Raw genomic sequence first — 12,222 nt, 5'->3', positions numbered from 1 at the left:
GATTGTGTCCTCCTCCTCTTTTCCTCAGAGCGCAAGGGTTTTTATAGTGAGGGTTATCGTTGCCTGATGTGCCTGCCTGCAGGGAGCAGGATCGTACTTCTGGTAGCGTCTAACATCGATGTTGGCGTGGTATGAGGGATCGAGCTTGAGCAGGGTGTTAATGTGCCTTGGTCGGCGTTCCGATCCGCGTTGACTAGGTGCTGACAGGTCAATAGAGGAGTGAGGCATCATCTGGGGCAGTTGACGTCACCCGAGTCTTGTCACCATTATTACCCGACCTGCACACAGGTCGGGTCGGGGGAGCTCGGCCTGACCCCTCCGACGATCAAGTTAGTGAATAGTCACAGGGGTTTTTTATCTATTGTGTCCTCCTCCTCTTTTCCTCGGAGCGCGAGGGTTTTTATAGTGAGGGTTATCATTGCCTGATGTGCCTGCCCGCAGGGAGCAGGATCGTACTTCTGGTAGCGTCTGACATCGATGTTGGTGTGGCATGAGGGATCGAGCCTGAATAGGATGTTAATGTGCCTTGGTCGGCGTTTTGGTCCGTGTTGACCAGGTGCTGACAGGTCAACAGAGGCGTGAGGAGTCATTTGGGGCAACTGACGTCACCCGAGTCTTGTCGCCATTATTACCCTCATCATATTCCCTCCCCCCCCCGAAGGAGGCTATGCATCGGTTGGTGTAAAGGGGGGTCCGAGACATGGCTTCAGCTTTAAGAAACTATCCTTGCTAGGCGGTTGCCGGCCCGTTACCAGGGGTGTGAGAATTGTGGAGTTTAGTAACTAAAGAGGGTTGGATGTGCAGTGGTGGCCCTGGGCAGTATGCGGCCGAGGAGCATGCCTCGGGCAGGCAAGTCACGCAGAGATAGTGGTCTCGGGCAACATGCAGCCGAGGAGCATGACTTAAGCGGGCAGGCCGCGCAGAGGTAGTGGTCTCAGGCAGCACGCAATCGAGGATGCACGACTCAAGCGGGCTGGCTGTGCAAAGGTAGTGGTCTCAGGCAGCTTGCAGCCGAGAAGCACGACTCAGGCGGGCTGGCCGCGCAGAGGTAGTGGTCTCGGGCAACACACAACCGAGGACGCAAGACTCAGGCGGGCTGGCCGCGCAGAGGTAGTGGTCTCGGGCGGCTTGTAGCCGAGAAGCACGACTCAGGCGGGCAGGCCGCGCAGATGTAGTGGTCTCGGGCAACATGCAGCTGAGGAGCATGACTCAAGCGGGCAGGCCGCGCAGAGGTAGTGGTCTCGGGCAACATGCAGCCGAGGAGCATGACTCAAGCGGGTAGGCCGCGCAGAGGTAGTGGTCTCGGGCAACATGCAGTCGAGGAGCACGACTCAGGCGAGCAGGCCGCATAGAGGTAGTCGCTCAAAGCGCCTCCCGTCATCACCTCTTGTATCTCGTGGTGGCGCATTTCCCCGTCATAGATGGCACCGAACTCCTGGCGCTATCTGGTGGCGTTCCTATGGGAGTGCCACTACGCCAATATTGCCCTGATCCGGTCCCTCTTCCTCTCCTGTTTTCGTCTTTCCAAGGGGTCGGGGGGTTATTATCTGTCCGCCCGACTGGGCTTCCGAGTTAGCGGGGCACCTTCCAATAATAAGGGATGGAAGGGGCGTTTCTTTTTTGTTTGTCGTTCGGAGGACTGGGGATTCGGGCTCCAGTGGGCGGCACGCGTGATTGACAACACCGCCCCGGCCCTGAACGACAAGGAGCGCAGGGACCTTTGGTGACTTAAGGAGATTCTACCAGCCTCTCAAGTTATCCGGGAAATGACCGAGGGGTGGCTGGTCGAGGCGGGTCTTAGCCCAGCGCCTCGAGGTATGCCCGCAGTGGGTAGCGATAGGGTTTTCTAAAAGATCGTTTTTGGTGCTCTAACCAATGTCGGTGTTTTCGTGCAGAGATGGTGAACCTCGTCGCTATGCGCGGGGGGCATTCTTCGTCGGCTACGTCGTCGCGTCAAACAGTAGAGCTGAGGGCCGGCTCGAAGGAAGCGCCAGTAGAACTCGAGGCCAGTTGGCCACGGAAGAAATCGAAGATCGGCGTCTAGAAGGCGGATATGCCACCAGCTCAGGCCAGGGAGGTCGTTGTTGAACCAGGCCGGCGTGATCGGCAATGGGGCCTTGGTCGAGGCGAGGTCGGTCCGAGCAACGAGGGGGCAGGGAAGGCGCCCCGGGAACCCTCCATTCGCGACCTGTGTCGCCTTCCCGTGGGAGCGCAGGATGAGCCCTATCAAGCTCAGGTGATGGGCGGACTTTCGAAGGGCCAACCCTCCGACCTGCTGGTCGCCCGGTGGGCGGGCTTGACCTGCAGGACCCGAGTATGGGCCGACGGGGAGGCCGCAGCCTCCTTCGCGTGAGGCGGGCTTCATCTTGATACGGCTCGGGATCTGTACACCATGCCCTCGGATGTTTTGTTGGGCAAGTCTGCTAAGTCGTTGCTATGGGTAAGCATCTCGCTATCAACTTCCTACCTATGCCCGAACGGTACTTGTCCTGACTCTTTCTCTTTGTAGGGCCAACATTATACCATGATGTTGATGGACCGCGTGCGTGACGCGGGTCGGGCACTCAGCGTTTTGAGCGACTGCAACGTGGAGTTGTGTCGGCAGATTGAGGAGGTCCATGCAAGAGCAGCTCCGGAGGCAGTCGTGGTGGCCGAGCAGCGTGCCTCCAATCTGGAGGCGGAGGTGACACATCTTACCTCCGTCGTGAGGGCGGCCGAGCAGCGTACCTTGGAGCTGGAGGCGGAGTCGGCACGCCTCAAATCCGAGGTGAAGGCTGCCGAGGGGCAGAATAATGAGCTCCAGACGCTCCTAAGGGTGATTCGGACCGAGGCTCGTCTGGCCCGGGATGAGGCGGCGGGCCTCACTTGGAAGCTGGAGGATGCGCGCACCAAGGTGAAGGGGGCTTCCGACGCCCTGGCCGTCGAGATGAGTCAGCGGCCGGAGAAAGATAGGAAGTTGATCGAGGATTACAAAGAGTCCTCGGGCTTTCAACTCGGTCTGATCCGGTCGGGGCAGGTTACCTATGAACATGGGTATCGGATTGCCCTGGCTTGTTTCAAGGCGTGCCACCCCAACCTGGAGGTTGAGGAAGACCCCTTCGCCTCCTACCCTGAAGACCAGAGCGTCGATATGCCGGACGAGGTTTTTTTTTACGACAGCGCCGAAGCCTCCGGAAATAGGGTAGAACATTGTAATAACCTAGGGGTTTGGTCTGGTGTTGTAACTTGTCTGGTCCTGTAATCAGGTTTCAATTTCAAAAAAAAACTTTTGTTTCAGACTTTTGCCTTGTCTACTTCGCTTCTCCTTTATACGAAGAATTTCTTGAGATTTTGCACGTTCCACGTTCTCGGCAAAGGGTGGCCCTGCATGGTTGCAAGCCGATACGTGCCGACCCTGACGATGTCGATAACCCGATAAGGTCCTTCCCAATTGGGAGCAAGCTTGTCGCGCGCTCGGGTCGGGTCGCTGACTTCGGTCTTGCGCAGGACCAAGTCGCCTAATTTAATTGGTCGAGATCGTACCTTGCGGTTATAGACTCTAGCGACGGCTCTCTTATAAGAGAGGTCTTTCAGGTGTGCGTCAGCACGCCGCTCTTCGAGCAAGTCGAGGTCGGCTTGTATTCCTTGGGTCGATGTCGTTTCATTGTAGTTTTCCATCCGAGGGGTAGGGAAAACCACTTCGGGGGGTAGTTATGTGCTAGTCATAGGTGCCCAGCAAGCCAATCACGTGAGTGATGGCACATGTGACTTGATACAGAATCTTTTTGCTTATTATATTTTGGCGTATATCACTTTATAACTATTGCATATGTGCATATATATATATATATATATATATATATATATATATATATATATATATATATATATATATATATATATATATATATATATATATATATATATATATATATATATATATTGTTATGTCCTTGGATTTGTGCAATGGGAATCGGATCGTGATGAGATCACGATAATGAGATCGATTCACCTTTAAACACATATCCTAAATAATCCCGGTCATAGGTTACTCGAGAGGGACATCGTGATAATCGGACAGACTGGTGTGCTGTGTACCCGTCCATATGATGGATGCAGCTGGTCTCATAGTTGCTCATGTAGGGACACTAGGGATACAGTACAGGTGCTCATTGGAGAATGAGTTCACTGATTGATCCGCTTACGAAATGCTGGATGGTTGATGTTACCTTATTGTCAGACAACAATTCCATAGTCCTAGTGGTGTATCTGGTCCTTTGACTTGAGACACCAAGGATGTCCTGTATGAGCGCTCCACTCTTTGATACCAGACTTATAGGTTTGGCTGTCCCAGATCTAGTACAATTGGTCATTATGAGTGGTAGTCGACCTTACGAGGGCTATTGAGTGTCGATAGAGGATCATCCACTCTCGGCGTCATGAGAGGAATATCCCATGTGTTCTCGCTTAGACAAATCCCTGGCCAGGGTCATTCGGGTTGAGAGAAAAAGAGTTCTCTGGGAGAATCTGATTAGAGCGAGACTCGAGTAGAAACCGTATGGGTCTGACAATACCATGCTCGATATACGGTCTCTGGGATATTAGATGGATGAGGGATTATAGGTACATGGTAACTGAGGACAGACAAGTCCAATGGATTGGATTCCCCTGTATCGTCTGGGGACTATGGCGTAGTGGCCTAGTACGTCCGTAGTCGATGAGTCGAGTGAATTATTACAAAGATAATTATTCACTGAGTTAGAAGGAGTTCTGACAGGTATGACTCACGGCCAGCTCGATATTGGGCCTAGAGGGTCACACACATATGGTAGACATTGCGATGAATAGAGGTTCGGATATGAGATATCCGATGGAGCCCTTGTCTTATTGGATGCAGATCCAATACCCACTAGGGGAGGACCCATTATGGTTTGACAGGGGACCTCTATAAATAGGAGGGATTCAGAGCCTCATATGCTAGAGCCTTTGCTTGCCTTTCCTATTCTCCTCTCCCTCTCCACCTCAAAGCAGGCATGGAGTTTTGAGGAGCGTCGTCGCAACCTTGCTGTGTGGATCACCGCTAGAGAGGAGGACGCTTGACCTCCTTCACCCTCTCGTAAGGATCTGCAAGGAAACAGGGATATACGATCTCCTTAGGTAACACAATCTACTCTATACGTAGTTTAAGCTTCGCGGATTTTGCGCACCAATCTTCGCACGACAACGAACATCTCTTTGGGAATCGGGGATTTTGTTTTCTTGTTCCTCCACTGCGTATATGATGTCGCCCCCAAGATTTCCTAACAGGATGGCCTCGGTCCTGAAGGAGAGGCTGTAGGGGGATTCTCCTGTTGCGGATTTGGGGGTGGTCCACAGGGACCATAGGATACTTGGGAGCTCATCTACCCAGGTCGATCGGGCCGCAGACACTCTCCTCCTGAGCCCGTCCAGAATAGATTGGTTGGTCTCCTCGGCAAATCCGTTCATCTGGGGGTGGGCCACCGAGCTGAACCTCAGTTGAATCCCATAGTTCACGCAGAACTCTCAGAACCTCACGCTGGCGAACTGGGATCCATTGTCCGTGATGATGGTTCTGGGCAAGCCGAACCGAGTCATGATATTTTTCCAGATGAACTTCTCCACTTGCCGTTCTGTGATCGTTGCTAGTGGCTCGGCCTCAGCCCACTTGGTGAAGTAATCTACTCCCACAACGATATATCTCAGTTGCGATTTTGGGGGTGGTCCGCAGGGACCATAGGATACTTGGGAGCTCATCTACCCAGGCCGATCGGGCCATAGACACTCTCCTCCTGAGCCCGTCCAGATAGATTGGTTGGTCACCTCGGCAAATCCGTTCGTCTGGGGGTGGGCCACCGAGCTGAACCTCAGCTGAATCTCATAGTTCACGCAGAACTCTCGGAACCTCACGCTGGCGAACTGGGATCCGTTGTCCATGATGATGGTTCTGGGTAAGCCGAACCGAGTCATGATATTTTTCCAGATGAACTTCTTCACTTACCGTTCTTTGATCGTTGCTAGTGGCTCGGCCTCAGCCCACTTGGTGAAGTAATCTACTCCCATAATGATATATCTATGTTGCCCCGAGACTGGTGGGAAAGGGCTGAGGAGGTCCAATCCTCATTGTGAGAATGGCCATGCGCAATCAATGCGGGCGAGTGGAACCGCAGGCTACCGGGGCGTTCGGGTGTGCCTTTGCATGGGCCGCACCATTGTATGTAAGATCTTGCGTCTCATGCCATGGTGGGCCAGTAGTATTCTTGGCGAAGGATTTTGTAGGCCAAGGTCCGTCCAGCGATATGCTCTCCGTAAATCCCCTCGTGGACCATGGCCAGGACCGTCCGAGCCTCTTTAGGCCCGAGGCACCACAGTAGAGGATGCGAGAAGGACCGCTTGTAGAGTCGTCCGTTCACCTCGGAGTACCATGCCTGCATTCGGCGAATGCGCCGAGCCGCAGCCTCGTCGGTGGGAAGAATCCCGTCGCGCTTGAAGCGCAGCATCTCTTGCACCCATGTGGCACGCGCGTCGGCTGAAGATATAGCCGAGACCGAGATGGCGCGAAAGGGTAGCTCTTCAATCTTGACCTGGGCTTTGGAGTCCAACCTTGAGGCCAGTTTAGCCAGCTCGTCGGCTCGCTCGTTTTGACTCCTTGGCACCTTAGATACCATAAAGTGAGAGAAATTGGAGGCTAGGCTTTTTACCTCTACCAGGAACTTTGCCGTGGTTGGTTCCCTGGCTTCGTATCTGCCGCTGAGTTGCTCAGCCACCAGCTGCGAATCGGTGAGGATGTGGATGGCATTCACCTGCATCTCGAGGGCCAGTCTGAGTTCTGTTAGGAGTGCCTCATATTCGGCTTCGTTGTTGGTTGCTCGGAACCCGAAGCGGAGGGAGCGTTCGAACGAACGCCCATCGGGGGCTGATAACACCAGTCCCGCGCCCGCACCACTCAAGGTAGCCAAGCCATCCACGTGTAGGATCCACGCTTCCCTAGGCTGCCCGGAACCCTCAACCTCAGTCTGAACGAGTTCCGAGATTAAGTCAGCTATCGACTGGGCTTTGATGGTAGTCCTCGACACGTAATGTATGTCGAACTCTCCAAGCTCTACCGACCACTTGAGGAGCCGACCTGCAACATCGAATTTAGATAAAACCTGCCTGGAAGGTTGGTCGGTGATTACCTCAATCGGGTGGGCTTGTAAGTAGGGGCGTAGCTTCCGGGCAGCCAGCACGAGCGCCAGAGCAAGTCTCTCGATTGGCGGGTACCGCTCCTCAGGCTCATTCAGGACATGGCTGATGTAGTAGACCAGTAGTTGCCCACCGGAGGCTTCTTTGATTAGGATGGAGCTAACCGCGTGCCGGGAGGCAGCCAGATAGATACCGAGTTTTTCCCCAAAAGAAACTGAGGCAAGGCGGGGGAGGTTGGCCAAGTGTTGTTTGACTTGTCCAAAAGGTTCTTCGCATTGCGCCGTCCATTGGAAGTTCTTCGGGTTCTTCAGCGCCCAGAAGAAAGGGAGGCAACGATCACCAAATCGGGATAGAAACTAGGATAAGGTAGCGAGCCTTCCGTTCAGTCGCTGCAAGTCCTTGATTGTCCGAGGGGTTTGCACATCGATGATCGCCTGGACCTTTTCCAGGTTGATGTCGATTCCTCTTTCGTGTACGATGAATCCAAGGAACTTTCCCAAGTTAACGCCAAAAACACACTTTGTCGGGTTGAGTCGCAAACCATACCTCCGTAGCGTGGCAAACGTTTCGGCCAAGTTGGTCAGATGATCCGCCATCGCACGGCTCTTCACGATCATGTCATCGACATAGACCTCGATGTTCTACCCGATCTGTTGGGCAAACATCTTGTTCACGGCTCTCTGATAGGTAGCGCTTGCGTTCTTTAGCCCTAATGGCATAACTTTGTAGAAATACACCTCTAGATCAGTGAGGAAGGTCGTGTGCTCTTGGTCCTCGGGCGCCATTTTGATCTGGTTGTAGCCGGAGAAGGCGTCCATGAACGAAAGGTGGGCATGCTCGGCGGTTGCGTCGACCAGCTTGTCACGAACGGTCGTCGCGCACCCACAACAACTCCGTTCAACGAACCGTTCGTCGCTCACACCTGCATGTACAGCTGCTTGACAGCATGTTTTCTCATGGTTTTGGGTCATTTTGCTGTAAATATGTAAGTTCGAACCAGCTGCAGCGTTGCAAAAGCGATCGCTCACCGAACCGAGCAAAACAACCCCAAAACAGCCCAAAACGGCTCCGTTTTCGCGTGCCGCGGGAGGTGAGCGGAGTGCTGCCTCCGCTCACCAAAATGTCAGCCATCTCAGCACCCAGGAACCCCCCGGGTGGCACATGGCTGGATGGGGCTTCGGTTATATACCGGGCGTTGAACACTCTTTCGCAAGTTCGCACGTGACCTTTACGGGAACTTGGTGTTGCGCCTGGGACCAGGTGAGCGGCTGTTTGTGGGCTTGCAGCTGTTCGTTCATCCTTGAAAGCCTTGTTTTCCTCCCTCTCCCTCTTTTCTCTTGTGCACACAAGGTGTTCGACGATTTGCTTGTAAAGCTTCCCTTTTCGCGAGACTTCGGGACTTGTCCGTTGCTCGTTCTTTCGATCTAACTTTCTTTCTCTTTTACAGGTCCTTCGTGACCTGCGAGAGGTTACAAAGTGGCTGATCCTTGCGGAGCAAGATCGCAAGGGCGAAGCGCGACTTAGGCAACGCAAGCTAAGTTCGCGTCTTTGCCGCACGGGTGACCCGCGACTTTGGCAACGCACGCTAGCTTCGAGTCTTTGGCCGCAAGGGTGCCTCACGCCTTAGGCAATTCCAGCTAAGGTCGTGACATTGTGGTATCAGAGCGGGCAAGCTCTTCGATCGAACAGCGAACGAACTTCGCAACTTCGCCATGGCAAAGCATCGTGGCGAATCAAGCAAGACGGGGCAAGCCGGAACCTTGCCCCAAGCAGCCGCAGGTGGGCTGCATGTGCACACTCGCTCTCATGCTGTTGGAGCCGCTCACGAGGATCGCGGTAGCGAACAGGATGAGCGAGAAGTTGGCAACTCTCCGCGAGCGGAGGAAGCGCAATCTGGTGCGCTAACGGGGAAAAAGAGTCATAAGGAGAGACTCACGACGGCGGAAACCTGCCTGGATGTTCTGGAAGTGAGCATGGAGGAACTCTACCATGGCCAACAAAGGCTTGTTGGGGTAGAGAGCTCGCAAGAGGAAGCGGAGTCCAGGATCGACAAGGTCGAGGCCCTAGTCGACCGACTGTCTGATGACACCAAGGACTCCGTGCTACACTTACAGGATGTTGTGGCGGAACTCACGGCAAAGGTGGCTATGCTCACAAGAACGCTAAATGCGGGAGGAGGCAACACCCGCGTTGCACCGCCACAAAACTTGAGGGCACCTGAGCCCCATGGATACGGAGGGGCTAGAGATGCCAAAGAGCTCGAGAACTTTTTGTTCGACATGGAGCAATACTTCCGAGCTACGAGGCCCGATTCTGAAGATACCAAAGTTTCTATAGCAACAATGTATCTGAACGGAGATGCGAAACTTTGGTGGCGAACTCGTTGGGAGGAGATCCAACAAGGTCGGTGTCGAGTCGACACATGGGAAGACTTGAAGCGGGAGTTGAGAACTCAGTTCCTACCGGAGAACACAGAGTTCGTCGCAAGAAGGAAGTTGAGACAACTCCGCCAAAGTACCACCATCCGAGACTACGTGAAGCGAGACCACCATCAGGTAGCATTGCTTGGACTCACGGGGGCTTCCCCAGACTTCCCCGGTCCTAGTGTGGGTCGGGAACTTCACCGTCTGGTGGTAGGTGGAGACTACGACTCTAATCTTGTTGAGGGTGGGGCGACCGAGGATGGCATTGTATGCGGTAGGGAGATCCACCACTAAAAAGGTTGACATCACCGTCTTCGATCTGGGTGGCACTCCCAAAGTCAAGGGTAGGGTGACGACTCCCAACGGCGAGATTGAGTCGCCGGTGAACCCCGTGAGCGCCGAGCATATGGGCTCCAAAGGCTTCTTTAGCCAACCCAAGTTTCCGGAAAGCGTCAAGATAGAGCACGTCGGCTGAGCTCCCCGTGTCGATCATGATCCTCCTCACCTGGGTGTTACCGATCCGAGCTGTTATTACGAGCGCATCGTCATGCTCTGATCGCTTAGCGCCCTCGGGGTCGAGGCCGCGCTGGGGAGCATCGACCCTGGCGGAGCAGGCATAGGCCTTCCTTCCGAACATACTAATCCCTCTGGATGCTGGGCCGCCCGTGATGATGTCGATGTGGCGCTCAACGGGGCCCTCCATATGGGGCGAAAGTTCCCTATTATGTCGAATGTACCAACTGAGGTGTCCTCTGCGGACGAGCTCCTCGACTTGCCGCTTCAGCTCGCGGCACTCCTTAGTATCGTGCCCGCTTTGCTGGTGGAAGCGACAATACTTGGACTGGTCGGCGTGTTCCCATGGGCTTTTCATCGGGTTGGGGGCCCTGAGTAACCCTTTTTCCCTTATTTGGAGAAATATCTTCGTTCGGGACGCGCCCAAAGAGGGCAACGGGGTCCTCAGCGCGGCGGCCGATTGTCCCCGAGATAGCTCCAGCCTGGCCCTCTTATTCTCCTTCCGCTTCCTGACCATCCAGGCCTCGGTCGCGATGAACTGGTTCGCGCGTTGAAGCATCTCGGGCACCGCGGTGGGGGGTTGCTCCACGAGAGACCAGAAGAATCTGGAAGGTCACAAGCCTATCATAAACGCATGCATCAATAGAGAGGGATGAGCATCCGGTAATCCCCAGATTTGTGTTGCAAAACGATTCATAAAATGGGAGAGGGGCTCGTCCTCCCTCTGGTTGAGTCTGAGGAGTAGTGCAACGGAATGTTTCGGTCGAGCGTAAGCCAAGAAGTTGAGTTCGAAGTCCTTGACGAGCTGGTCAAAAGAGGCGATCGTCTCGATCTTTAGGCCGTTGTACCACGTGTGGGTCGGCCCTCTCAGAGTGGTGGGAAACACTCTGCACATCAAAGCATCAAAAGTTCCATACAGCGCCATCTGGGCACAGAAATCGGCTACATGGTCCACTGGGTCGGCGGAGCCGTTGTATGCGTCCAGGGAGGGGAGTCAGAAGTTCGGGGGGACTGTCTGATCCTGTATCTCGGGTGTGAATGGAGATCCCTGGTGTGCGTCCTTCCCGAGCTCTCCCCTCGACCTGCGAACCTCTTTCTACACCTCGTCGTGCCGCTGACTAATGAAGCGTAGCTGGGCTCGCAGGGAATCCGTGAGTCTGAGGAGAATGCCTCGGGTTCCGGGCGGCCTCTTGGGTTTGCCGTTGCTCGGTTCCCAAGTGGGGTCGTTCGGTCCCGGGGGGAAGTCGGAAGCTCCCGGGGTGGGGTGCGAGCCCGAACGGGCGGCTCCTGTTGCCGTAGTGGTTGGATCACAGGCGGGTGCAACGATCGAAAAACGAATGGGATAATGGACTACACCATACCGGTTAGAGTTCAGACTTGACGAGTGAGGTCTTGAAAAGCCTCGGACGACACGGGCGACGGGCCAGCTGGGGCGCCGTTTGGCGGTGATAGGCCCGGGTCGTTAAATATCCGCCAATAATGCTCTGAAGTCGTGGTGGGGGGTTTGTCTCGAGGTTCTCCGCGCGGGGGTGTTCCCCCGGAGCCCCGATCGGGTGTGACCCCTCAGTTGCGAGCTCATCTGAGCCAATTGGGCGATCCCCTGACATTCGGGCCCTCCTTCTAGTGTCAAAATGTTGGTGTAAACAACTTTAAGCCATGGCCTCGGGGCTGACGCAGCTTGGTTCGGGTCCGGATGATGGGGGATCTTCCCGGGGCGGCCCTTGAGACCGCTGAGGTGGCCGATTGCAATGGTCCGATCGAGACGGGGTCGTTGCTTCCTCCGGGAGGGAACTCCTCGCTTGGGCGTTTAGTATGAGGTCTTCGTTTTTGCACTTGCACACAGGTCGGGTCGGGGGAGCTCGGCTCGACCCTTCCGACGATCAAGTTAGTGAATAGTCGCAGGGGGTTTTTTTATCTATTGTGACCTCCTCCTCTTTTCCTCGGAGCGCAAGGGTTTTTATAGTGAGGGTTACCGTTGCCTGATGTGCCTGCCCGTAGGGAGCAGGATCGTACTTCTGGTAGCGTCTGACATCGATGTTGGCGTGGCGTGAGGGATTGAGCATGAGCAGGGTGTTAATGTGCCTTGGTCGGCATTTCGGTCCGC

At 54.6% G+C, this 12,222-nt stretch overlaps 1 protein-coding gene across 1 annotated transcript; it reads right to left on the bottom strand.

Annotated features, from left to right (window-relative positions):
* Positions 1-6,230: 6,230 nt before the first annotated feature.
* LOC135677511 (uncharacterized) lies at positions 6,231-8,000 on the bottom strand. The gene is made up of 2 exons (XM_065189870.1): positions 7,920-8,000; positions 6,231-7,487 (listed from the first exon to the last, which is right to left on the bottom strand). Exons 1-2 carry the CDS (start codon positions 7,998-8,000, stop codon positions 6,231-6,233), a joined length of 1,338 nt encoding a protein of 445 aa, XP_065045942.1.
* Between the last annotated feature and the right edge of the window lie 4,222 nt (positions 8,001-12,222).

Source organism: Musa acuminata, chromosome BXJ1-6 (genome assembly GCF_036884655.1).
Source record: "Musa acuminata AAA Group cultivar baxijiao chromosome BXJ1-6, Cavendish_Baxijiao_AAA, whole genome shotgun sequence".
In the NCBI taxonomy this organism is placed as follows: domain Eukaryota; kingdom Viridiplantae; phylum Streptophyta; class Magnoliopsida; order Zingiberales; family Musaceae; genus Musa; species Musa acuminata.
Note: the sequence above shows the minus strand (reverse complement) of the source record. Positions and strands in the feature narration are given on the sequence as shown.

Excerpts from the sequence above, each read along its gene's own strand:
- LOC135677511 (XM_065189870.1), bottom strand. The coding sequence starts at position 8,000 with ATGGACGCCTTCTCCGGCTACAACCAGATCAAAATGGCGCCCGAGGAC. Across the intron at positions 7,488-7,919 it reads CCTTCCTCACTGATCTAGAG|AACCCGAAGAACTTCCAATG; the intron begins GTGTATTTCTAC and ends TGGGCGCTGAAG.